Raw genomic sequence first — 27,972 nt, 5'->3', positions numbered from 1 at the left:
ACCCACAAAGGTTAAAGTCACAGTGAATGAGAGTAAGCCTTTGGAATAACTTTAATTATTTGTCTTCATCTAAAGAAGCATCGGTTGTATATCAGCCAGAGCTATGATCTAAACCATATCCTTTCCTTTAATTTTCCTTTCTTGCAGAAACAAGGATGAAAAACTCCAAGTTGTATTTTATTAACAGGATGTTAAGAATTTGTGATAAATGTTTGTCATTGTTCATATTTCTTTGAAGAATAGCAAAACAAACTGAACAAGTTCTATATCAAAGTTTTTTCTCTCCCAAATTAGCTAAATTTTCCCATCAAGATGCTAAATGACTTGACTTTGGGGTGAATGTTACAAATCCTGTGTTAAAACATATGAACAATTTCTTTCCACAAGGTAAAAGGAGTGTCTGCATTAGGAATTATGCTTGTTCTATTTATCCCAAAGCAAGATCCTGTGCATGATGTCAGTCTTTCCCACGCTACTAATGTGACTACACTGCTGATTTGGATGAGAAGGCTTTTTCTTGGCTGTGACTTCAGTCACACATATCCAATTTTTAGTTTGGTAGAGCTGTGATTTTTACGATGATTTTTTTGGCTTTACGTAGTCATTTGGGACATGGGAATGTTATTCAACTCGTAAGTGAACACTGTAGTCATAAGTGAGCACCATACGCTTCTCTGATATTAGGACACATAGGACTGTGAAGCACAAAGCTGAAATTTTAAATTGTTTGTTTGTTTAGCTGAAGCTCTTTGGGCGGTTTACAAAAATTAAAACCATAAAGACCATTCAAAATATAAAACAAACAGTATAAAAGCATAATATAAAATGCAGTATAAAAACACAACCAGGATAAAACTGAGCAGCAATGCAGAAATTAATAGAGATTTAAAATACAAATTTAAGACAGCAAAGTTAAAATTAAGTTAATAGACTGTTAAAATACTGAGAAAATAAAAAGCGTATAATATAGGTGCCAGGCGAACCTCTCTAGGGAGCTTATGCCACAGCTGGGGTGCCACCACAGAGAAGGCCCTCCTCCTGTATATTGCTATAAAAAATCAGTGATGAGAGGAGGTATTTAGTTACTTCATCCTACCTAGGCAAAGAGGGAGAAGCAAAAAAAGGTCTGTTTGCAACCACAATGCATATGTTGGTTGTTTTATTATGCTCTTCATAGTTTTAAATTTTGTGAACTGCCCAAAGAGCTTCGGCTATTGGGCGGTATAGAAATTAAATAATAAATAAAAATATGTAATACACCTGCTAGAACTGACCCTACAACATATGAATGACTTCCAAAGTATAGCCATTCTATTTCTGTTTATTTCATAGCCATGTTATGAAATTCAAAGTGTGGAAGTACACAGGGATATGCATGGTGGTCATGCCTACTCTATTCCTATGCTTCTGAAGTTGAACTGGAAGTCTAAAGAGAAGCTGCTATTGCATTTGGATGAACATGGTTCCAGTTTTCCATGCTATTGGGAACCCTGCACTGAGTACTATATCCATATTCAGATGAACATGATTATAGCCTCTTTTCAGGTGTTTTTTTGGAATAGAGAGGCATGCAAGTCCCTGTATGTCCTCCACAAATTTTACAACACCTGAATAACATGGGGTGGTGCATGTGAATAGGGGTTCTCTTGTATCAAAAATAGGGAAGAGTCTTGTGACCAACAGATTTATTGTAGCATTGGCTTTTTGAAATGGGCTATATTCCATGAATTTGAAAAAGTAAAGTCTAGTTCACTAAATCTTTCATTATAATAAATCTGTTGATTTTTAAGATATGATTGCAATCTTTTGTGGAAGAAGCAATGAATTTCGATAATTATCTTAAAATGAACAAAAGCAGCCATTTTTTTTAAAAAAAGAAAAGAATGGTTATCGCTGGCTGCAAAAGTCTTGCCTGGATCAATTTATTTATTTATTAAATTTATTAAACACTTCATAAAATTATCCAGGGATTTTACGAAGACATAATAACGAGAATAAGATTGTTACAAAATCAACACTATGACACCAATAAATGTGCCAACACAGCATAGAATACAATAACAGATCTAAATTAAAACCATATTGCAGGGTCTAAAAAGGAAATTCTAAAACGCTATGGCAATGCGTGGCGTGCTCAAGGTACTGAGCTATAAGAAGGACTTAGTGTTGCGTTGCTAAGCAATATGATAAACACAGCTGGCATTGAAACATATTGCCGAAGCAGCCAGATCACTTCAGGCAAATTCTGCCCAACGACCAGCCGCTGTCACAGGACTTACCTGAAGCCTCTGTGTGCGCTGGTGTGCCACCCGGCCTCCTCTCTGGGCTGCTGTATATTTACTGTTGTAAAGGAAGTTTAGTGTAGAGGAAGTCGGGCAGCTCGCCAGTGTTGTGGAGGCCTCAGGTAAATCCTGCAGGTCGGTGGGCAGGTGGGGGGGAGGAGCGGAGATGGCTGGGAAGGAGTGTTGAAAGTCCAATGGACTCCTGGTCGGCCTTTCACCCGGCATTCCTGGGCACCAGTGGGCTCTCGGAAAACTGCAGCAGCCACCCCCGTGTGTATAATGAAATTTATGATACTGAGCCATACAATACTAGTGTGCAGTTGCTCTCTGCACGAGTCAAGCTAGTACTTAAATATTGCTCTTAGCAATCTGTTTCTTCCAGATATGCAAGAGGTGTAATTTGATTCAGATCACACAAACCCACTGTAAATATTCAAACCTACGAATTCCTCATCAGTATCATTAAATTCTCCCCTTCCCCTTTTCTTGGCTTGTTTATATAGGTAATTATTTGATGTGATTAGAGTCTTCAGTCAGTACTGCATTACTGTAGATATCTTTCAGAACGTCTCTGGTTTTTAATTGAAAAAAACTAACAGAATTAATAATTAATTACATTTAAAATTTAATACTGAAATGTCTGTTCAGGACAGCCTTTCCTAACTCAGTGGCCATGCTGGCTGGGGATGATTGGACCAGGTTGGAGAAGACTGGTCTAAGACAACAGCAACCTTAAACCACTTAGGCCTTAATACATTAAAATCTGTTACGGAAAGGCATTACAGAGTAGTGCTACAATATATTCCCAATGACTACTCCATCAGGAGGTGTAATAGCTGACGTTTTGGAACAGCCTTCAAATGTGATCTCTTTCAGACTATGTTCTAGCAGTTAGATTTCAACATAAGATGTATGCTTGGTCTATTGTGAAAAACAAAAAATGTTGTGGCTTTCCTACAGGATGCAGGTGGTGCAATGTGCTCCAAAGCCTTGCTTCTACAACAAATGTTTTTAAGCAGCAAATGAATTAAAGAATTTTATAATGCTGTGAGTGTGAGTGAGCAAGAAAGCATCCCCCTCCCACGATATTTTGATTTGGGAAGTAATTTTCCCAGGTCATATTGGATGGGACTATAAAAATGTGTTCTCGCTTCTGATGACTCACAATTAGTTTACATAAAGGGTATGCATTATCTCCTTTAAAAACAACAGCACTAGAATCCTTGTAGTCTACCAATGTCTGTGTTCAGACAATACAAAAGTCAATAGTGGGATAATAATCAACTCAACAGTTTTTTATCTAGGGAGTACTCGCTACACAGCATGATAATACTCAACCGTGGTGTGGATTCTGATAAGCGTTGAGTTGACTGTTAGTCGGATGAGTTGACCCACTCATCCCCTGCCCTCTCTCCCCCCTCAGTCCTCCTGCTAGTATTCTATCAGCCATTGCTGCCAAAAAACTATCCTCCTGACTGGACTAGAGCGGCAGCCACCATCTTGACTGCTCTTGCCTTGTGACTCTGTGGCCGAGGAAATAATCAACGGTGCTCTCCACACAACATGATAACTAAAGGTGGTTGAAATAGCCAACTCTGCACACTCGCGTTGGTTATTTGCGTTGGTTATTTTGGCCAAATAACCAGCCGTTAGTTAAAAGCTTCCCTCCACACAACATAATAACCCAAGGTGGGTTAAATAACCAACTGTCAACTATTTAAACCACCATTGGTTATCGTGTTGTCGGAACCCAGTCAATGTGAGTAAAATTCAGAAAGTAAGAGTGAATATGCATGATCTCTTAACAGTTAAGGCATAGTTAAGCTGTGTTAAATTATTCACGGTATGAATTCTTAAGAGCATACGTGTATATCTGATCAAGGTTCTCCTAACCTAACATTCTTTATGGGAATCTCAGCAACCTCAAGGTGGTCAATTAGTTTTCAGCAAGACTTCGTTGGTAGACTGTAGCATACCTTCTGGCCATCCCTGGCCTAGATCAGCCAGGGCTGATCTACTTGAATACGGGTTATATGTACTTCGGTCATCTACCTTATTTTTGGGTTTGTTCCTGTTCAGCAAATAACTTACTGATTAAAACTGTAAGAAGAAGAAGAAGAAGAAGAAGAAAAATAGGTAACTTGTAGAAGTAAAGTCAGGAAATTGCCAGTACTTTAGTTTCAAGTAAAGTAATAGCTTATAGGTGTATTCTGTTTTGGTTTTTCATTCCTGTAGTCTAGTTAATCATTTCAAAAGTAAAGAGCTTTATCTAGAAATAAACATACTGTGACTGTTTAAAAATTAAACTGATATATATTTTAAAATCCATCTTTTTCAATTGTAACAGATCCTAGTTATTACTAAACAGACATTTGTTTATATTATCTTTATAGCTTCAAGAAGTTAGATTATAAGTATTTGAGAAGATGGTTAGATCACGATCAAGATCACCAAGATGGAAACGAAGGTAAATGTTCACATTTTTCTGTTGTTCATATAGGTTCACCTAACTTGCTAGAAGAAAAGCATTAAATGATACTATGAGAAGCTGAATTTTTCAGACTTTGAGTAGGATTGCAGTCCTAGTCACACTTGAAAGTGCATATTAGGGCTCCAGGGTGAAAGAATCTCTGATCCATAGGAAAAGAAATATGGTGTTCTCCCCTCCTTCAATGAGCACATATCAGTGCTGATAGTGCTAATCACTTGTTGGAATGGAGTTGAGATGACTAAAAATAAGGTTCCCCCCCCCCCCCATGAATTCAACACTAAATGCAGTGTTTTGCTGCATTTGTGATTCAGTAGATCAGAGTGAGCTTCATATGCACAATCCCCAGAAGCCTCCTATCTGTATGCTGGGGAACTTCCACATATTTATATATTCATTCATTCATAGCATTTATATCTGGCTCTTCAAAAGACTCTCAAAGCAGCAACCCTGAGAGAGCACCTTCTCCCTTAACAACCTGCCCAGTCACTGAGGTCATCCGAGGGCCTGCTCCTGGTGGTTCCACATAGATCCATCCTCCAATTGGAATCCACCAGGGGACGAGCCTTCAGTGTGGTGGCGCCCCTCCTGTGGAATCCCTGCCTCTGGAGGTACCTCAACCTTGTACTCCTTTCGGCGCCTTCTGAAAACATGTTTATTCCAAGCAGCCTTTCTCTAACATGCAGCCTTGATTACTGTTATTGCATCTTTTAAATTTTGTTTTAACTGTTTTTATTCTGTTTTTATTTTCATTTTACATTGTGCACCGCTCCGAATTTTTTCAATGGGGAGCGGTATATAAATATTCTAAATACATAAATAAAAGATAGACACAAAGAAAGGGATTGGGAGGAATGAGGGATTTTATATTTATTTATTTATTTATTTATTTTAGGTTGCGGGGAGAAGCTTGGTGGTGCTTGATTCAGTTTCCCAGATGCTGGGAATATATCAATTGAAGTCAGGCTTGCACTACATCTATTGTCCATCTGTGATGGCCTGTTCTTTGCTGGCCTGTTCCTCTTTTTTCTTCTCTTCTGCAGTTTCTCTTCTTTTGAAATGCAAGCCTAATCTCTCTCTTCCCCCATCCCCTCAGGGCAAGATGTTCCTCAGAAGCCCTTCTGGTGGCTCTTGCGGGAGCTAGATATTGGGACTTCACCAAGCTATCCCCTTGTTCTCCCATCCCCAGGGGGAAGACATTCCCCAGAAGCCCATATGGGAACCTGTTTCAGGTGTAGACTGCCTCTTGCTGTATCGGGGCATATATTTTAAGTTAAAAACAGCAAGGAAGTTACAAATTACACCTGCAAGGCCTTTAAAAAAAAATTGTCCTCGCTCCCATCTGCCAAATACAATAAGCTACTGTAAATAGCTTCAGAGAGACACTTTGATCCTATTTGGACGACATGCTAAGTCAAAGTGGTTAAGAATTTTGTGCTAAATGTTATGGCTTAGTGTGCCGTATGAATCATTCCTAACAATGGTGGTTACATAACCATGGTTTAAACACCCTCACTAACCATTTGCTGCAAAGGGGTTAGCTGCCTAACCATGGCTTAGCGTGTCATTTGAACAGGCCCTTTATGGATAGTTTATCATGCTAGGTCAAACTTGCTACATAATGGTAGTTAAAACAGAATTATGTTTTTGTGTGTTTCTATGTAGGTCTTTGTCTCCTGTCTTGAGGGGTCAGGAACATGACAGACAGAGGCACAATCACATTAATTATGACTGTGAATACAAGGTTTTTCGGAAAGATCTGAAGAAGCCTACGCCTTGGAGAGTGGAAGATGGGAAGCATGGACAAGCCAATTCTAGATATGTACCACATGAAGCTAACCACCACCGACTTCATGAATGTAGGTCATATTCACCAACTCTGAAAAGAATTCCTTCTGAAGACATACATAGTCATAAACCTTGTAGAACACATTCACCCGAAAGGAATGAAAATATCAGAAGAGTCCCGTTTCCTTCCAGATATTCAGAAATGTCCCGCAAAGAACACAATCAATCTTTCTATCCATCCAAATCACGTGTCAGAGAGATGCATGAAGACACCCGAGCTGTTGGAAATGAAAAAGGGATGAAGACTTTTCATAGGCCATTAGGGACTTCCTGTAAGTTTGAAAGGAAGTGGAGTGAAAATGACTTGAGGTACCACCAGTTGCAAGAAGACAAGACTACTCAATCACCTCGAGGATTTTCTAATGAATTTATGCCAAGGAGCTCTTTCCAGAAGAGGTAGAGAAATTGCCCAGTTTTAATTATTATTTTTAATGGTGTAAAGCCTCAAGTGAAAGTCGTTTGCCCTTATAGTTGAAGATTTCTACCCTGAAAAGCGTTTTTTCCTAAACAGAATAAAACATAGTTTAATTGTGGGCTGCTGGTCATAGAGTATTGTATCTTTTATATTAATCCTATTGGTGGCTAGTATGTACAAGGATCATAATTTCCCCCTCTCTTTGGTGGCTTGAGGGATCACGGGGTGACACATTCTACCTAAAGCCTGAGTTTACCGGCATTCTGCATACGTAAGTTCTCGTTTTCTTCTTTACTGCAAGTATAAACTACTTTATATCAACACAGGTATCCTGAAGATCGTGAATACAGAGAATATGGGCATACGTCTAAAAGGGTTAAAGAAATGGAGAGGTATGATGATAGAGAAATAGCAAGCAATTCCAAGTGGAAGCAAGATCATTCTTCTACACCCAACCAAGATAAGGGAGAAAAAAGAAATCTTGGTCTTCAAACTCATCGGCCTGTTGAAAAGGAGTACAGTGACAGTTGTCCAACCAAGATTACATATGACTATAGTCATAAACGTCATAGACATCCAGATAGAGGAAAATATATTTCTGATGAAAGAAGAGAAAAATATATCAAGTTAGAAGACAAGAAATACACTTATCATAAAGAAGCTTGGAACAACAGCAAATATTCAGATTACTATAGCAATGAAAGAGTGAATCATTCAAAGGAACCTCATACTGAAGTAACAGCGAAATACATTACGGGAAAAGGCAGCAATTTGTGTTTCAAAAATGATGCTGGTCTATTGCCCTTTGATCAAAAAGAGAAGGAAAAGATAAAGAAAGATGTGGATTTTAGGGGAAGAATAGATTTTTCCAATAGTCACCAGCATGATACCCATCATAACCTTTCAGATGTGAAAGTTTCAGATATCCATACTAAGAAGGAAAAACTTACCATCAAAGTGGATATGAAGAAAGCAATAAATAAGTACAGGTATTGCCTCTTTAGCTTTAACTCTTTTATGCGTATACATTTATTATATAAGTCACTGTTACTTTGGTAATATGGTAGAATTGAGTTCAGTTACCGGGATCCAAAAGGCTGCACGCACTGTTCTGTATTAGGGCTTTTCTGCTCCTGGAGGTCAGGGGAACCCTCCAGAATAGCTGCAATGCAAGGAGTCGCAGCTAAATTGGAGAATCAGTAACACCTCCTTCCCCATTATATGCACTAAATTGCTTTCAACTTAATGACATGAAGTCACTTGAAAGCAATTATAAATATCTCCAAGGAAAGTGAAAACGAAATGAATATTCTAATATCCTTATGATCATTGCTGAAATCTACTTTGTCCTTGAGAGGAGTTTGTTATGGATATAAGCCTGTGACTTGCATCTGGGGTCAACTTATACAATCAGAATTAGGTAATAAAGCTTTTCTTGGACTGTATAATTTTAGAGAGTAGGTTATGCTGGAGTTTGCATGTTTTGAATGCTCCTCCACAAGAAAAGTCCTATACTCAGTAAACTAGAATGTCATGGAAAAACATTCAAATCTTGCCTTTCCCTTTAGATGCAATTTTTGGATATATTTTGACAGGGAGGAGGATCTCCCATGTCTGAAAAAAGCTTTGCCTCTTTATTCTGCTGATTTACACATTGGCCCTTCTGTTGACCATATCAGGGATTTGGAGTCAGACCAAAGGTGGAAATCCACATTGGTATGAAACTCAGCCTAGCAATTGATTTGAAGGACCTTCTAAAGGCTTTGGAATTGCAAGGGTGAGCAATTGTATTGGCTGAGCAGGCAAAGCATATGTCAGGAGCAGTCCAGAATGTAGGTCAAAGGAAGATGAGGGATTTGATACAAAGGGAAACAGGCTTGAGTGGGGCATGTCTTGAGCTGGAGCTAGAATATACCAGTTGACAGAAGGAGGAAATTTAATTGAGCTGTTGGCCAATTAGGAGGAGGCCACGCTAGGTCTCTGTATTGGGAAAACTATAGAGGGTGGCTCAATCCAGCTGAGTAGCAAAAAGTTGTTCTTACTTCTAAAGTACAGGCTGACATTTAATGGATAAGTGGAGTTTGACGTGTCCTGCATGCACTTAAAATATTGCATTTCATAGGATAATAATCTTTGTGGATAGAATTTTGGTATGGGCAACATTTAACCAAATCACTGTTCAGTCATTAATTCACTGGTTGGCTTTGATTAAGCCAATATTAGCCTAAACAAGAATGATTAGGTATTTTGTGTAGTTTTTTTATTCCTCTATAAATATTTGTGTTTAATTTGAAATTTTAAAAACTCTTTATTAGAAAGTTCAAGATACGTGCTGCTTTGTCATATGGTGCATTCTGGGAATACAGCTTTTCAGTTCTTCTGAATAGTATGGCCAGAATTCAAAGAGCTATATGTGGCTTTCTGCATATACTAAGGGGCTTTGCTGGCCCCACAGCCGTTCATGGGTTCAGAAAAGCTGTTCCAAATGTATTGGGATAGCACTGTATCCACACACACCCAGTCATTTCCCTACCTGAACCAGAACCCAAATGAAATCTCTCACGTAATTCCTGTCTTCATTTACCACCACCACCCTGGGTGCTGCTGGAAGTGGGCTACTTCACCCTGCTGCATGGCAGAGAGAACCTCTGGAGTCCAAGTGGCTGTTTCTGGAAGGGAAAACTGGCACAGTTCTTGTGCACCCATATAATTGGTTTAGGTATGCAGTATGCATGGGCATCTTTGGATCCTGGCCTCTAAGTAGTAGTCCTAGTCACTAACATGTTCAGCTCTTCGCTGGTTTGGGAATTTGTGTCTGTACATCTTGTGATACATTATGCTCTAGATTTACCAGATGGGAGAAAGGAGGACTTCTCTGCAGGAGGGTCTCTAGCAGCACAACACAAAGACACCAAAACACCTGAGAATGGGAATGCAATGTGGCAATTTGTAATCCTTATACGGTGGAATCCCATGCATCCAAGGCAAGGATGCAGGGAAAGCCTCTTCTTCCTAAAATAAGCTACACAGCAGAACAAGAATGGCGGAGGATTGAAAAGGGAAGGTGGGAGACAAATTGGTGTGTGCTTTATGTAAAAGATCAGATAAATCTCGGAGCCCCAATTGGCTGCTGCGAGGCACTGTTAGTTTTCAAATAGGTCTTATTCTGCCTAGGAACAGTAATGTCATATAGACAATCAAATTTGTTTGGCTCTGCAATGATGACACTATGCCTAAGGAGCATAAGAAAACCACAAACTGAAAATGGTGTCCAAGCAGCAGCTGATCAACTGGGTAAAGGGGCTCACTCTGTACTGCTGCTGCCACCGTGTGTGTGTATGTACGGGAAAGGATTAGGAGCAGCATTACTGCTCCACAAATACTTCCATACCATTTAATTGTGTACATGTGTGTTGGAGGGTGCTATGCAGGATTGGGGAGTGCCTAACTGGGACCAGAATTTCTGCTTAGTCCGTTTTTTATTTGGTTGTTTTGAGCACGTTGTAGAAGGTTGTTTGTGGGGTGAGTGTGTGTGTGTTTCAAACAGGTATGAATGCAAGAAGGACTGTGAAGTGCTTTAGATAGCAAAGCAATGTAAATTATTACATAAAATTATACAATACTAATAAAAATTACTAAGATCATAAAATGTTCCTTAATGCATTTGTGGATTATCCTTCGTTTTACTTTTCTTTGAATTAATCATTTAAATGTATTGTTTATTTTTTTAAGGGAATATTTTTAAACTTTTCTAAATTTATTACAGGAGTGCTTCTAGTCATATCATGGAGAGGCAGACATCACGTGACCTAGTAGCTGTGGGTAGAAAAACTGAAAATTTCCATCCTGTATTGGAACATATAAAATCTGTGACACAGAAGATAGAACAAAATCCATCAAAAGAATTTGCTCAGGAAATCATCACAATTATCCACCAAGTTAAAGGTGGTTACAGAGTGTTGGATATGTACATTATATGTGTTGTAGTCTGTGTCTTTATGTAATCAACTTAAAATGAATGTTCATCCAAGTAGACCAAGATGTGTTGAAGCATCATGTAGACTGCACAGAGTTGTGTGAGAATATGATGCTTAATTTTGATGGGATACTTCACAGATTTGAGAGAGGGAAATATAGTAGTTTTCTGCTAGTAAGCTAGGAATGTCCAGAACTCTGGAAATCTTAGTAAAATGCTTTTGGAAATATCGAACAATAATAGAGGGAATTGCCTGTCTTCTAGATTATTTCCCACTTCTAACTTCGGTTTGAGCAAGATACTCAATACACATGTAGTTATATTTAAGTAGTTACTCTTTATGGACTCACCGTGTCACTTGGGGAATTTCCCTGGAAATTCAGTTGTATATCTTCTACCTCATTGGCCATTTTGAACTTGATAGTTGTTGTTTTTAAAAAGTAACTATTGATTTCCCATTTGATGCCAAAATAAGATAGTCCTTATTTTTAGAGCGCCAATTCTTGCAACCTCCGGAAGTTACTGAATGGTTATAGAAGGCTAAATCTATGTCTTTATACAGACTAGTAGTATGCTATTCTTACCAATCCAATTTTCATTAAGAGAGGTGTGGCTCTGGAGATAAAAGGCTATGTGGACATAAATGACATCAAAACCATTCTTCAGTGTGTTTGCAGTTATACTTTTAACTGAAATTGCAATAATAAGGATTAGCTAATCTCCCCCTATTTATCCTCTTCACAGCAAATTATTTTAAATCTTCTGCTCTAACTTTACACGAACGGTTCTCAAAAATACAAGATAAACCAGTGGCAAATGAAGTTAAAAGACAATCAGATCCAGAAATTCACAGGTAAAAGAAATGCATATCTGACCAATAAAAATGTCTTCAGTTGACTAAATGGCAAATGAATAAACACTCCTGATAAAAGAAAAAACAATTCCAATTACTTAAGTTTAATGCCCACTTTATTCCATTGGCAAATGGTGGATATTGCAGGTTTATCTAATCCCTACATATATCCTACTGTTCAGTACTAACACTTGCTTACTCAGAAATAGGTCCCACTGTTCATTAGAATGCACTCCCAAGTGTGGAGCCTAAACGTGAATTTTCATAGCATTAGAAAGGGCCTATAAGCCAATCAAGTCCAACCCCCTGCTCAATGCAGGAATCCACGTTAAAGCATGCCTGACAGATGGTTGTCCAGCTGCCTCTTGAATGCCTCTAGGGTGGGAGAGCCTACCACCTCCCTAGGTAATGGGTTCCATTGTTGTACTGCTCTAACAGTCAGGAAGTTTTTCCTAACGCCCAGCCAGAATCTGGCTTCCTGTAATTTGAGCCCACGGCATTATGTATATGAATGTGGCGAAGAAGTTCTGCCTTTTCGACCTACTTAAATTTCCTGGCTCCTGCTTTTTTGGTCTTCCCCATTTCTGTCATAGTATATATTCACATTGTCCTTTTCTATTAATATTCAAAATTATAAATACATTTTCAGACCATAAGCAAAAGGATATGGAGACAAAAAAGTAAAGGTCCCTGTAGTGCTCCAAGAATGTAAAGTTGTATTACACAAGTATCTTTTGCATAATTTAGTGTCTATTGAAGTTGACTCTTGTTTCCATTTGGCCTTCTTATTGATGATGAATCACGTGGTCTTTGCATCAGGAGAATTGATATGTCTTTGGCAGAACTTCAGAATAAACGGGCTATTTCATGTGAGTCTGGACAGGTATGTATGTTTATATCATAATGGAAGAGAAATCATTTTCAATAACATAATGAAGTGTCTTATTCTTGTAAGCATTCTATAATGCTTTCTTTTGTCCAATATATATACCTACTTTATTGAAACAATTTGTACTAGGGATTGATTGCATTTTTAAATATAATTACATTTATATCCTGACTTTCCTCCAAAGAGCTCAAGGTGGTGTATGTGATTGTCCTCTCCCTTTATCTTCACAACAACCCTGAGAGGTAGGTTAGCCCAAAAGAGAGTGACTAGCCCAAGCTTCACCCAGTTAGCTTCATATCAGAGTGGGGATTTGGATCTGGCTCTCTTCTCTCCTGCTCCCAACACTCTTAACCACTACACCATGCTGGCTTTCATGTCATAATCCATGACATTTACTCATCTCTGTAAAATGTGAATTTTGCTTCTAATGCTGAGTTTACGAATGAGGTTAATGTAGGAGGAAAAAGGCATGATTCAATAATCCATGTATTATTTATTTATTTATTTATTTTTAGAGTGTTGTGAGAGTTCTAGAAGATCCAAATGATCTAAGACATGACATAGAGAGGAGAAGAAAGGAGAGGTTACAGAATGAAGATGAGAATACCTTTTATGTTGATGGTGTATCACAGAGGTAGATGTCAAGATAAATAATAGTTGTGTTCAAATATGATGGACTCATTTAAACTTTTGCGTTGATGATTTATCACAAAAGCAGATTTCAAGATAATAGTTGAGTTCAAATATGATGGCTGTGCTTTTAAGTTCTAATGGTCATTAATTTTCTTTTGCATAACATGGACCTTAAATCTGTAATTTTTTATTCCTTTTTCCCTTTGAAGTTTTCAATGAAGTGTTTAAGAACATTAGTATTCTTTTTCTAGAACATTTCTGGAAGATAAAATTAATTTTGGTTTTTGCAGCAATCTTCAGCTCCTCTTTTTCTTGTCCCAGTATAATGTATTCAGTAGCTCCCACCATTATGAATTACTACTAGCAAGGGTGCTAAATTAAACTAGTTTGGATCCTAAAATGTTGGGTTATGTGGAGAATGATGCACCCAGGTTAATGGTGCAAAAAAATTATTTACTCATTCTGTTTTTTCATCTGTAGCTTGAGATCAAGTGTGAGTATGCTGAAGGCTGTTGCTTTCCACCCACAGAGCCCATTAGAAATGTCTCTTGCCTTTTGGTGGTATTGGTAAACTTGGAATCAGCAGTCAGAGGGTGGAGCCCCCGTCTTGCTTTCTCAGATTCTGGCTGTTTGACAGTGCTACAAGATGTGTACTCCATCTCTAATCCTTCTCTCTCTCTCTTAAGTATGCTCTGTATCCCATCTGTTCAGAACTAGTCAGTTTTCCATTAGCACTTTTTCTCCCCAACTCCACTCTTCTGAGGACAGCTGTTCTTCTTTGGTCATCCCTATCACATAAGAGTTATAAGAATAATAATGATGAGATGCATGATGTGAGGCAACAGGAGTGGGACACTGACTCTCATTGCCTATTTTAACATGCTCTTCATCAATTTACCAAAACTATGACTCATGCTGTTTTACCTAAAACATCGTACCTAAAAGAAAATGTAGCTAATTGACACTATAGGATGATATTCTAATTGCATTACTGACTGTATATGGGTATGCTGATATTTGTTGGACTGCAGGAATGTTAAGAAACAGGAGGGGAAATGTCAGCATACTTTAAAAAAAAATTATCCTCCAATCCCCAGACATTTAGTTTTTATGATTTCTTTCTTGGTGAATGTTGTCTTGAATACATTCTGACTGACTGCACCAGTTAATCTGCCCTGACTGTTCGTAGAGTGTGGTAGCTCCTACAATTCTCAAAGGACCACATCACTTAACCTTAATATTCCTTTTATGTATTCATATATACTCTCATCTTTTTTCAAAAAGAGCACAAAGTGGCATACATAAAATCTGTAGAATACAAAACAAGATAAAAATACAACCTAAAAACAAACCTGCAAAAGCAACAGCAGCTAAAACAAATGGCAGTTTAGAAGAACAGAATAATGATAAAATCAAGACTCAAAAACTTCAGCTTTGATATCTTCACTGCCCATCTAAAACTCATGGATACAGTTAAATATACCTATCAGGAGGTAGATCCTAGGTGTCCTCAAGCAGGCCTTCTCCCAGGTACCCACCCACTTTATCTCAGATGTTGGTAGAGGATCCAAAGGAGAGCCTCCAAAGTGGGACAAAAGTCCTGGGCCTAAAAGTCCTGGGACAAAAGTGGTGGTGGATTCCTGAGAGATTCTGGTCACAAAGCATTTAGGATTTTTAAAGGTAAATTTCAGTACCTGTAATTGAACTTGGAAGCAAACTGATAACCAGTGATAATTGCTATGTTGGTGGCCTGAAATGGCATCTTGGTCTTGGCTGTTGCTTCTAGGATTTCTTCTCCTGCTTCCTTAGCCAAAATTCCTGTGTATTATAATCTGACCCATCACATTAAACAAAAGGGCGGGCCCAGCTAGACTTAAAGATGACTGGTTCAATATAGCTTCGATTGAATATGATCTGCACACCTGCAAGTTATTATTATTATTATTATTATTATTATTATTATTATTATTTATTTATTTATATAGCACCATCAATGTACATGGTGCTGTACAGAGTAAAACAGTAAATAGCAAGACTCTGCCGCATAGGCTTACAATCTAATAAAATCATAGTAAAACAATAAGGAGGGGAAGAGAATGCAAACAGGCACAGGGTAGGGTAAGCAGGCACTGGGTAGGGTAAAACTAACAGTATAAAGTCTACACAACATCAAGTTTTAAAAGCTTTAGGAAAAAGAAAAGTTTTTAGTTGAGCTTTAAAAGCTGCGATTGAAGTTGTAGTTCTCAAATGTTCTGGAAGAGCGTTCCAGGCATAAGGGGCAGCAGAAGAAAATGGACGGAGCCGAGCAATTCAAGTGTACATTCTGTATTCTGAAAAGCTTTAGTATGAAAACGTTTTTATTTAAAACGATATTTACAGTCCCTACAGATTTGTGGAAAAGCTTGAGTATGTGTTACCAATGTTTCTGAGATTCAAGTGGGAAGTGTGAGTGTGTCCTGCTTTTAGTTTCTCTATATTTGTCTTGGCCTGATCCCTCTGCTACTATTTCTTGGCGCTCTTTCATACAACCTTGCTGTCCATGTACTTCTCTTCCCATTTCCCTAGTTGATTAAAACCCTGAATTTTAGCATTCTATTTAATTAACTAGTTTAATGTAAATTCTTGATTAGTGAATTTGGGTTTACAGGATCTAGATTTTAAAAGTTAAGACATCCTTGCCCACATGAGAGCAGCAAAGCAATATATCTTGTCTTCAGCCATAATGTTTGCAAAGTGCTGTCTGGCAAAGCTATTCTGGGTGATGAATGGCCTGGTGAACTCTGGCTGTCTCTGCTTGAGGATGAGTCATCCTTGGCTCTCTGTAATGAATTTGTCACCTCCTTTGCAGACCAAATCACCCAGTATTTATATAAAGTTTGATCTCCTAAATGAATACAAAATCTGAGTTCACAGTATCAAGGGCTTAGTCTAGGTTCATTTACTTGGATACATTTTAGTTATCATTATCATGCAGTGTGGAAATAGTGCTCCAAGGTATGTGACCAGCCCATGCCTATTGTGCCTGGCAAAAGCTACTGTACCATCTTTTCAAGATGTTAAGATGCTGGAGGTGCTTAAACATGCTACCGTTCCTGGATTTTGCCAGTAGCCACATTCGGACATCACTTTAAGCTATGATGGGTTAATCAGAGTAGCTTATTTTGAAAATAACGTACTGTTATCCCCCATATGATCAGACAAATAAGCTACTGTGGGTAAACTGAGTCATCCCCCTGCCCCCTGTCCTGCACTCCTCCCACCCCAGCAGTGGCGCTATTTCACTGAAAACATTACAGCAACCTGTTGTAACATTCCACAATATTGAAATGAGAGGGGAGAGGTTAAATCAGTGCTTCCAACATTAACAGGGTGGTGGCTCTGTTAAAGTGCTGAAAGTTTGCAGGATCGGAATCAAACTTCATACACCACCTTCCCTAGTCAGGAGACACCTGATGCACCATCAAAACCCTGTGTAATTACATAGAAAAGAGGGGAAACCCCAGGTGCACCAAAACGGGGGTAATGCAAATAAACCCTTGAAAGTGCAGGATCAGGACCAAACTTCATACACAGCCTCCCCTAGCAGGGATGCACACAAGGCCCATTGTAAGCCCTGTACACTGACAAAGGCATGCAACCAAAAGCACTTTTTGGCCAAAGAGGAGGTGGCAGCTATAAGTTCATGGAAGTTTGCAGGAACAGGACAAAATTTCATACATAACATGCCCTGCCAAGGATACACATAAGGCAAAATGACAACTTTGTGCAGCTGCTGCCATTCGACCAAGACAGTGTTTGACCCTTGGGGAGGTTGCAGAGTGCATTGCCAGGGAAAGGGTTAGGGTGAGATCAGACTGCAAACACAATGAGTTGCTAAGCAGATCATAGAAACAGAGATCTGCTGATTGGAGGAGAGTGGCAGCAGCGGTTTTGACTGCTCTGGCCAAGCAACTCTGTAGGCGACCAAAATAACCCACTGTGACCGCCACACAACACGATAACTCATAATCGGTTAAATAACTCACTCTGAAGACCTTGAGTTATTTAAGAGTGGGTTATTTTGGCCAAATAAGACATTATGGGTTAAAAAAAATCCTGAATAACAGCATGATAACCCATGATGCGGCCTATTTTTTTGAACCTCTGATTTTCTGGCTGTCAATGTACATATAGCACTGAGACTAATTGGTTTAGTTTGCAATCACTGTTTAGCAAAATTAGGATAATTGTACCCAGTTGATCCTATTGCAAATTTCATTGCTTCACAAGCTCTGAACAGATTACTTACTTTTAATGTAATAAAGCAGCTTCCCTCAAAGACTGCTTAGATATGTCAGGTAGGGTCAGAAAATGTGGTTTTATCCTGGTTGCGCTTTTTATATTGTATTTCGTAATTGTGTTTTAACCTGTTGGGTGTTATATTTATTTTATTTATTTATTTATCATACTTTTACCCCGCTCCTCAGCCAAAAAAGGCTCTCAGAGGTTTTAATTTTTGTGAACCGCCCAGAGAGCTTCGGCTATTGGGCGGTATAAAAATGTAATAAATAAATAAATAAAATGAACCGCTACTTTTGCAAAAAAGTTGGTATGAGCCCAGCATTTTTTATCTGTGTTCTACTGAGAATATCCTATGTGGCAGGTCCACACTATGCATATTTGGATGTAATGGCAGCTTTCAGTAGCAATTTGTGGAATAATTAACTCACAAATTACAGTGACCCACTATGCTTCCTGTTTCCAGTAACAACCCTGAAATACTGCATTTAAGTTGTTACTGTAATATACTGAGCCCAGGAACTTGGGATTGTCCATGGGTTAACCAACCCAGTTAACCCAAGAAGAAGCCATGGTTTAACTTGAGGTTGTTTAACTCACAAAGCAGGAAGCCATGTATATGTGGGTGCACATCTAGCAGATGTCCCTGCAATTCATGAGCTAATTAATTAACCCACGAATTGCTAACCAAAGCTGTGTTTCTTCCAAACAGCCCCTATGAGGCCATTGAGAAGGATTCGCTTTGCTTATTTGAGTTCTATTTTTCCAAAATCTTTCTAAACTGGAGGATCTTCAATAAGTGCTTTAACAATTTCTTCTTTGAACTGACTTTCACTATCCAGTATTCCTTTGGTGGGCATTCTACAGTTTTCATTTGATTTGTTCTAGAAGTGTGTGTAATAAATTTGTAACATTTTGATGCCTTTTGAGAATTTCTGACCTATTGAACTATATTTACGGAGTGCTGGATCCAGACTTAGTCATAATTTGAGTAGTCCCATTGATTTCAGTGGATCTGCTCTAAGTGTGAGTTAATCTTGATTCAACCCAGAAGATATAGGTCATAATGTGGCTGTGCTGTCTTAATATACACATGTATTCAATTTCCTGGTATGTACATTTGAAGCAACGTACAGCTTCCCATTCTTCTCTCAGACCGTTTTAGAATTTCATACCGTATTTCTTCGATTGTAAGACACAAACTAATTTCAGTACCACCAACAGAAAAAAAAAAAACCTTAGACACACCCATGATTCTAAGACGCACCGCATTTTTAGAGATGTTTATATGGGGAAAAAGTGTGTCTTAGAATCAAAGAAATAGGGTAATTAAATTCTGTAAAATTCAATTTGTAAAATTCTTTGCCGTAGAAACAAAGAACTTTCCATAAGGCTCTTCCTTCTAAATTACTTGTCTGTGCCTGCAAAGGTTGTCTACTATGGCTGTAACTTTATGAGAAATGTCTTAAAACCCTATACTATTCATAGCAATGGTAACTCTAATTTTTAATGGATACTGGGGATAATTCATCCAACAGAGCAAAATTCCCAGTATGCATTTCTGAGCTATTTTTTAGCTTTCTTTCAAATTATGAAGGTTTTGTGAAAATATACTCTCATATACCTTGTATTTATTTTAGCAGTGTTTATATTTAGTAGTATTAATTTTTATTTGCATATATACCTTCAGTAGTGAATAATGTGGTTCACATAAAATGCTAACCCATGGTTTGTTGCCCTAGTTATAGTTTGTCAAGCAGATGACAGAACAAGCCATGCTTTGTTTACTCATTCCCTGGGTTGTTTGTTTATCTCCTTCACCTACTTCTTCCCTGTGTCCCAGATGCCTTTGTGGTGCTGTGATACTGGCATGTAAAGGGGCTGATGTTTTGACTGCTTGCTTGCCACCTCTGTAGCCTGGCAAAACAACTCATGAACAATCCATGGTTCTGTGTTTGCATGTAACAACTGGCCATGGGTTTACAACCTAACAACAAACCATGGGTTCTCTGGGTTATTTATGATTTGTAAACACTGCTGTGTTCGTATATCATAACAACCCAGAATTTAACCACCCACGGATTCAATAAATCATGGGTTAGCATTATGAGCTCATCAAGTTATTTTTTAAAAACATATTGGCAATTTGGTCCTTAGTTTAGAACAGTGTCCCTTTTAAACATAATTTCATTTTAGATTTAACAGCTTTCTATATTTTGTCCACTTAGGGATGAACATGGTTGTAGCTTTCCAAAATTACGAAACTCTCAAACATTTGGATTCCAGAAATCTTCAAGATTCCTAAATCCACCTTTCAGGAAGTTTATTAGGAAACCTCACATGGTATGTTAAAATAAAATGGAACCACTTCTTAGTGTTATAACTTGCATACAGTGGATAAAATGCAAACTCCAGCAAGTCTACCTTGTCACCTGTAGAACTTCTGGGAACACCTCTAATGCAGTCTTTCTGCAGTTTGGTTTTTTTATCTGCTGGGTGGTGGTTGTTTTTACTGATGTTTGAACTGTGTTGTTTTAAGATTATTTGCATTCCAGGCTTGGCTTGGCTACCAAACATAATTTCTGCTAGCCAGCAGGAGTATACTGAATGCACTAACCCACCCTCTCCCAACCACACATACACTTATGTATGTATAGTGTGTGTGTGTGTGTGTGTGTGTGTGTGTGTGTGTGTGTGTGTATGCATGGGCACAAATACATCCAACATGAAAGCAAAAGGGTTGCAGAACAAATTGGCAACACTTCACCTTCTCTTTTTAGAAATTAAATACTGCCCTGTACTCTGTTACCTATATGCTGGATACAATTAAGAACACAATCTCTCTTTCAGACACAGCTGAATAGACCTACCTCTAATAAACCAGTATATTAGACTACCTCTCTGTTGTTTCTTAATGGGTAAAAATCTTTTTATCCACAAGTATACATAGTGTTCAGGCCAGACAGAATCTTGCTATCTGTGGCTCCTGGGCCTTTCTGCCCCATGCCTCCTTCGATCTCCACCTTCCCCACCCAGCATGTAGGTTTTATATACACTGCTGGCTCCTGCCACCACAACCGTGTCTTCTGCCTTCACTGCTCACTCCACAGTGCTTCCTCCTTCCCCTCCCACCATGTGGCTACCTACATGTTACTGCCACCATCTCTTTCCACTACAGCTGTTGCAAAATGGCTGACAAGTGTGTCCAGCTTTTTTGGGTAGAGGGTTGGCAATCAGGTAGCAATGAGTGGTCAGGCTCAATCTGGGGGCTGCTGTGCATTTACCTCTACATAGGACTCAATTTGTGCCTGAGCACTGTCCATCAGGAATCTACTTTCAAGACCAGAACAAAAGACCAACAAGTCTTTCCTTCTAACACTCCAGATTTTCTTTTTTACACTCTCTTTTTTTTTAATCTGCTCTAGGCCAGGATAGAGCTGCTGGAGTGAATTGGAGTTGGGCAATTTATTGGGGGCAGGAGTGGGGAGAGGAGCAGCCAAAACAGAGGCAGCTCTTCATTTGCACCTGAGGGGTTTGCAGAGAGCAAGTCTGAGGACACAGAGCCAGAGTTGGGGAAAGGGAGGCAGACCCTGCTAAGATGTAGAACCAGGGAAAGCAGGAGAAAAGGATTCTCTAAAATGTTGTTGCTGACTTCTGTTCAGTGAGTTGGAGAACTGGAGTATGAAGCAGGATTAGTGACTGCAGCAGAAGCTGGTCTGGCTACCTAGTTTACTATCTCAATAGTGGGGAAACTTCAGTAGGGGAAATCCTGGCAAGTTTGTCAGTTTCTAAAGAGCAAAATACTACAGCCGTTTCTTGCTGGAATTTGCTGACTAGAATTAAATTCATGGTTTCTGTAGTAATGATCGCAACTGTAACTTGAATCCTGACGTTCCCCTTTTCTACTACTTAATTACAAATCTCCCTCTTTTTAAAAAGAACAACCATATTTGCCCTTTCCCACTTCAACAGAGCTTCTACACTTCTAGCACTCCAAATCCATTAAATATGAATTGTTGCCTTTGACCCTGTTCTTTGAGAGCTACCCTGCAAAGGCTAAAATGCAGTTGATTGATGCATTGATTGGGTGCCTGGATAAGCCTGTAAATCAAGAAATATTTGTAAATGTATCCACAATGGATTCTTATCCAAAGGCACATCAGACACCTTTTCCCTGTTCCCTGAGAATGCTGAACAAAATGTTGTAGAAATGCCCAAATAAGGGTACAGGAAGAAATGAGAGGAGAAAATTAGACTGGCAGACAGAGCAGTTGTGAAATAAAAAAGGGAGAGCCCATTCATGTTCCACAGTACATTGCACAACTGCGCCTACACACAGTTGTGGATCATATCAAGGAGCATCAGCATTACAAAAGAGAGCTCTAAAAAAAGTTTCTATCTCTGTCACCACAATACAAAGGGGAACTTAATGCTACTAATGACATGGCATCCAAAAACATAGATCTTGCATTGATTCTAGTATCCCCATATCAGAGTCCATATTAGGAAGGAGGGGAAAATTGAGCAGTGCGGTTGTGGTTATTCACACTGTATAGCCAACTGATGATACACAACTGAACAGAAGAGGGAATTTGAAAGACTGCTTCAACAACTCTCACCCCTTCTACCTTAGAGTGCCTTTTAAGATTCCATAATGCACTGAGTGTCCTGACACAAATAAGTATACTCTAACTTAATTTAGTAATGCCCTTTATGGTTGGATCTTGGAGGCAGGTCCTACTAAAGATTACCCATTGGTTCTTAAAAGTAATCTGACCAGCCTGTAGAACAAACTGCTTAAATAGAAAACATGTCTAGTTCCTTTAAATGTATTTTCCTTGGAGGTGGGGTGGGGAGAAAGAAACCTGTTGAGAATAATAATAATAATAATTATTATTATTATTATTATTATTATTATTATTATTATTATTATTTGTATCCCACCTTTTGCCCAGTACTGGGCCTCAAGGTGGCCAAGTGTTATGGCATGATGACCAGCTGAAACTTTCCCCATGGCCTGAGTTCGATCCCAGCGGAAGCTGGTTCTCAGGCAGCCGGCTCAGGTCGACTCAGCCTTCCATCCTCCCGAGGTCGGTAAAATGAGTACCCAGCTAGCTGGGGGAAAGGTAATCATGGCCGGGGAAGGCAACGACAAACCACCCCGCTATAAGGTCTGCCAAGAAAACGTCAGCGAAAGCTGGCGTCCCTCCAAGAGTCAGTAATGACTCAGTGCTTGCACGAGAGGTTCCTTTCCTAAGTTGTTTGGAGGAAAAGTTCTTCATAGTCATTTCAAGTTTTGGCAGAGTCATGGAAACTTAACGTAAGGGAATGATAATGTAACTGGAGCTTATGGATCATAAGAACAAGATTATATGCAGTTAGACATTAACATAAGTAGAGTTGAAGAGAAACTTACAAAGGCCACTCTTTTGGTCACAATCTTTTACATGAGTATGTGTCATGTCATCAAAGACTCCCATGGAAGAAATGTTGCCCTCTGTGTTGGAAAACTATTCCAAAACAGGCATTTTTGGAGTGACGGAGTGGGTCACTTAGACAACTACAGGAACTAAAATTGGCATGATCTCTGCTTGATTTGTTGCAATTAAACCAATTATAAATCCATTAGCTATTCATTTTTTCAGTCTTCTCAGAAAAAATGCAGTGTGCTACTTTACAAATACTGTTGCATTTATAATTTACAAACTTAAAACTAATATTTACAAAGTTATTGTGAAGGTTTTAAAATGTAGTTGTTTAGTAAATTATTGCAAATTTCTTTTAATCTAGAATCATTATTATACTGGAAAGTCACGTGATGACATTATACATGAGCGATTTGAAGGCAATCCAGAAACTTCTCGAAGACCATTCAAGGTATGACTTTTTGTTTTGGTGAATTCTAATGAAGTAGCAAAATTAATGTATTTCCTCTTTTTTTCTTTCCCCACTCCCACCTTTCCAGGTTTTTCAATGACTGGGTTTATACAACACACAAACAGACACTCAGTGGTTGAGTGTGGCTTGTTGTTTGAATTGTGGGTTAATATGATGTCTGAACCCAGGGCATTTTCTGTAGGGTGGCTTATTTTTCTTGAACAAACCACCTTAAGAACACCATGGTTAATGTGCCATACTACATAGTTAACCAGCCACCCTGCAGAAAATGTCGTGGGTTCAGAGAATGCACAGCATGCAAACTAAGTGGTTGAGTGTGGGTTGTTTGTTGAACTTTGAGTTAACATGTTGTCTGAACCCAGGCATTTTCTGCAGTGTGGCTTGTTAACCATGCAGTGTGGCTTATTTTTCTCGAATCGTGGTTTGTTGTTGGGTTGTTCAGGATGATTAAGAAGCCACACTGCATGGTTAACCAACCACCCTGCGGAAAATGTCCTGGGTTCAGACAACGCACTAACCCACAGTTCTGCAACAACCCAATTGAGCGTGTGTTGTGTGAACAATATCTAATCTAGGGCAATGGCTGACTGAGCTAACTACATTTGAAACATTTTTGCTACAGTAGAGAGAGAGAGAGAGAGAGATGGTCTTACAAAAAGTTATTGTTGATGCTAGTTACAGAAGTGATTACATTATAATCAAGGATGACTTATATCTCTTACTACCTGTTGTGCGCTGCAAGCTGCAGATGGATCCAATTAGTTTCTACTTACTGACAACAGGAAATAACTTGTTCCTGTAGTATTGAAAAATTGGCTTTACTAATTAAAACAGTAATTGTTATATTTGTGAAATATTGCTTTTACATTATTTTAAATCTTAAATTGCTATATGAGTTTGTTCATTAGTTCTGATTTACCATCTGTCAAAGCAAGCATAGTTCAAATAAGCTGTTGTGCTGCACTTTATCTTGGGGAGGCTATCTACCTTGCCAGTTTAAAGACTTGTTATGAAGATACACTGGTGTTTGTAAAGCTAAGTTTATTCCTCTCAAAATGTGGAGTGGGCAAGAAAAGGATATTTTCTGGCCTTCTGGGTATGGAATAAATTGCAAAAGCCATCTGTGCTCTCTCTTTTCTCTTCCCCCTGCCCCGCCCCCGCCCTAGTTTTCTTCCTTTTATCATCAGAAGCAGCCTTGGTAAAGGATTAATACATTGTCAGTTTGAGTCTGGGTATAAAAGAAAATATACAGATTTACTACTACCTTGAATAATGGGCAAATCCTGTTGCTCAACTGGAAGAATGCTTAAAGGATACCCCGATCACTAATTCTATTCTTCGTAAATAGAGACCGCCGTTGAATTATAAAGGTGTTAAAGATGTGTTTTTATAGGGAATTACTTGAAAACCTTTATGCACATTCTATCTCAGGCTGGTCTTCTCACTACAAAATGAGAATCACAATATGTGAGTCAGTTTTTGATGGGCTCAGATATGGAATGCTGCCCCTTTAGTCGTATAAGGTTCTACCCATTTGTGCCTTACTCTTGACAGAATGTAGTGAATTACAAGAAATGAGAGAAAAACTGGAGCTGTTGGGAGAACTAGGGTATAGTATACCATATGTGAGCCAGTTTGGTGTAGTGGTGAGAGTGTTGGATTAGGACTCGGGAGATCTGGGTTCTGGTCCACCACTTGGCCATGAAGCTCGCTAGGTGATGTCAGGCCAATCACTGACTCATTCTCACCTATCTCACAGAGTTGTTGTGAGGATAAATAAATTGGAGAGAAGGAGAAGGACCATGTAAGCCTTGGGTTTCTTCCAAGAGGTAAAAGGTGAGATATAAATATAATAAGTAAAATAAATATTTGGTATTGTTCTAGGAATTGTAGAATGGGAGGGTTCCTTAAAGGCCATCTAGTTCAAAAAGCTGCTTGAGGAAGAAATGCTAGATGGCTATCTAGCTTCTGCTTGAAGACCACCAGCATAGGAGAGCCCCCCTGCCCCCAGCCTCCAGTAACTGGTTATACTATCAAATATTCTTACTGTCAAGAAGCTTCTCCTAATGCTCATGCAAAATCTTCTCTCTTGTAATTTAATCCATTAACCCTTTGTCCTCTTCCATAGAAGTATCTTTTAGGTATCTACAAGCAGACCTTTATCTGTGATGGTGCTGTAGCTGAAATGCTGTCCTTAAACATATTTGCCTGGTGCCATTGTTATTATAACTTCATTTTTAACAATATTTAAGATTACTGTTGTGACTGCTGCTTTCTGTGGGTTTTAAAAACATTTTTTTTACTGTTTTATATTGTGTTGTTTTATTTAAAAATATCTTAAATAAAATACCGTTTTTCCCATTTGGGAGATGATGATTTGATTTTAAATTAGTAGGATTGTTGGGGCTCAATGATTAAATCTCTTAGTGGTGGCCAAAGTAGTAACAGACAGAGACTGGAAAAAAGATGCTCTTGCATATTAAAATATAAGTAAATTAGTGGGCTGATGCACATTTTGGTGATAGAAAAACAGACACACAAGGACCAGATTAAAATGGGCAGAGGCCAACTTCAGCTGGTTTCATAATGGTTTGGGTGTTTTCCCTGCAATCTTATAAGACTTACAGAATAAGTTTATTGATTACTCCTTTGTAGGTGTGTGTGTGGTTGTTTTATGATTTGAACTCAAATGTAAGGGGAAGCTTTAGGGAGCTTTATTTTGTTTATTTTTGTGAAGTTGTTTTCCAATGTGATGTAGACCTCCTTTTAACATTGATTGAAGTTGGTCTTTTGTTGATTTGGCATGTAGTTTCCCATTCATGTTAGACACCAGTGACTGTTGCAAGAAGGGTTCCAATGCGAAAGGACTGATAGCTTGCTTTCAAAACACACTGTGTTCAGGAATTTTAAGTTTGATTTACTGCTGTGTTGTAGCATTGCTTTTCTGTGGTATTTAAAGCATAATAATTGTGTTGCAGCTAAGAAAGGAAGACCCATTTCACTCATTAAAGTAGAAGTAGTTACATTTTTATTTTTTTTACAAAAATTGTGAGCATCTGTTTCTACCCAGTTCCCTGTCAGGCAGCTGCCTGCTTTGTATGTACTGTGTATACACTGTGGAAAGAGCCCATTGTTTTCCCTTAGATAATATTTCTGAACAAAAAGGTGTGGCATTTTTTTTGACTATGCAGCTGTGTCTACTGTAAGAAGACTTAAGGAATAGTGTTCAGACTTAAAAAAAAGGGGGGAAAAGAAATCAATATGTTAAATACATGTATGTAGAATAATATTCACTCTCACATTAAAGGTACTTTGGACCAGACTACTGAAAGCAGTTTCATATGACTATTTCTTTTTCCCTCAACAGCCCAATTTTATCGATGGACGACCCCACTTCAAATCAAACTTAGTACAGAAGGGCTTATATATACAGGCTAAATATCAGCGATTACGTTATGCTGGAGCAAGGGGCTTTACCACTAATAAAACAAGAGGAGGATTTTTGAGGAAAGAACAGGTGAATGAAGTTTTGTTTTAATTAAGGTTTGAATAGCCGTCATGTCTATCCTTTATTGCAGCAACTAGATGTTAAAGATATAGTGTGCAATTTTACAGACTGTACCTTTTCCTCTCTAAGGAGCCAGTGTGGTATAGTGAATAGAGTGTTAGATTAGATCTGGGTTCAAATCCCCACTTAGCCAAAAAGTTTACTGGGTGACCTCCAGTGAGTTACACTAACTTAAGCTACATCTCAGTGTTGTTGACAGAACATAATGGGAGGGAAGCAAACTCTTTTGAGGAAGAGTGGGATAACCTTGTATCACATTTCTTCCTCTAAGAAGCTCAGTGTAGCCTTTTAGTTTAACAGCAACCCTGTAAAGTGGGCTAACCCAAGAGACCTCGCAATCTGATTCATGGCATTTGACTGTTCATTGTTCAACACAGAGGGTTGGAGTAGAAGAACCTTGGCTGGCTCAGCAAGCCAAATGTTTTTTTTTGCTGCAAATGAGTAGTTGAACTTGAATGCCCCATGTTCTAACTGACAATTGATCCAATGTTAAGAGCTTAGTAGGCGTCTTAGGGTTGTTTGTTCTGATGAAGAGATCATATATGTATGATCATCCTTGATGACTTCAAAGTTGAACAGAGTTCAGAGGTGCGTATCACAGATTTGGTGTTCATATTGCCTGACATCACCTTTAACCAGCCCTGCAAAATACCAGGAGGTAACAAGGGAGAAAGAAACTCATCAAATGTCTGTGGAGTGCAGGTGTCCATTCTCTAGCTTCCTTTTACTGTTGAGATTTAACTTAACAAGTGTTAAGTGATCAAGACACTGAGTGGTTCATTTTTATGATTGTAAGTCAGCCCTTGGTGTTCTTTTACAGTTAGCAAGTGTGCCATTTTAGTAT

At 38.6% G+C, this 27,972-nt stretch overlaps 1 protein-coding gene across 1 annotated transcript in view; it reads left to right on the top strand.

Annotated features, from left to right (window-relative positions):
* The window catches only part of BCLAF3 (BCLAF1 and THRAP3 family member 3), a 37,934-nt gene that overhangs the window by 7,532 nt on the left and 2,430 nt on the right, over nt 1-27,972 (top strand). Inside the window, exons 2-11 of the mRNA XM_063126444.1 lie at nt 4,676-4,749; nt 6,436-7,014; nt 7,360-8,022; nt 10,800-10,978; nt 11,754-11,862; nt 12,682-12,745; nt 13,267-13,385; nt 19,891-20,005; nt 23,453-23,539; nt 26,928-27,077. Coding sequence (XP_062982514.1) covers nt 4,709-4,749; nt 6,436-7,014; nt 7,360-8,022; nt 10,800-10,978; nt 11,754-11,862; nt 12,682-12,745; nt 13,267-13,385; nt 19,891-20,005; nt 23,453-23,539; nt 26,928-27,077 — 2,106 coding nt within the window. The 5' untranslated portion in view covers nt 4,676-4,708. The remainder of the gene's footprint in view (nt 1-4,675; nt 4,750-6,435; nt 7,015-7,359; nt 8,023-10,799; nt 10,979-11,753; nt 11,863-12,681; nt 12,746-13,266; nt 13,386-19,890; nt 20,006-23,452; nt 23,540-26,927; nt 27,078-27,972) is intronic.

Source organism: Elgaria multicarinata, chromosome 5 (genome assembly GCF_023053635.1).
Source record: "Elgaria multicarinata webbii isolate HBS135686 ecotype San Diego chromosome 5, rElgMul1.1.pri, whole genome shotgun sequence".
NCBI classification, from domain to species: Eukaryota; Metazoa; Chordata; class Lepidosauria; order Squamata; family Anguidae; genus Elgaria; species Elgaria multicarinata.
Note: the sequence above shows the minus strand (reverse complement) of the source record. Positions and strands in the feature narration are given on the sequence as shown.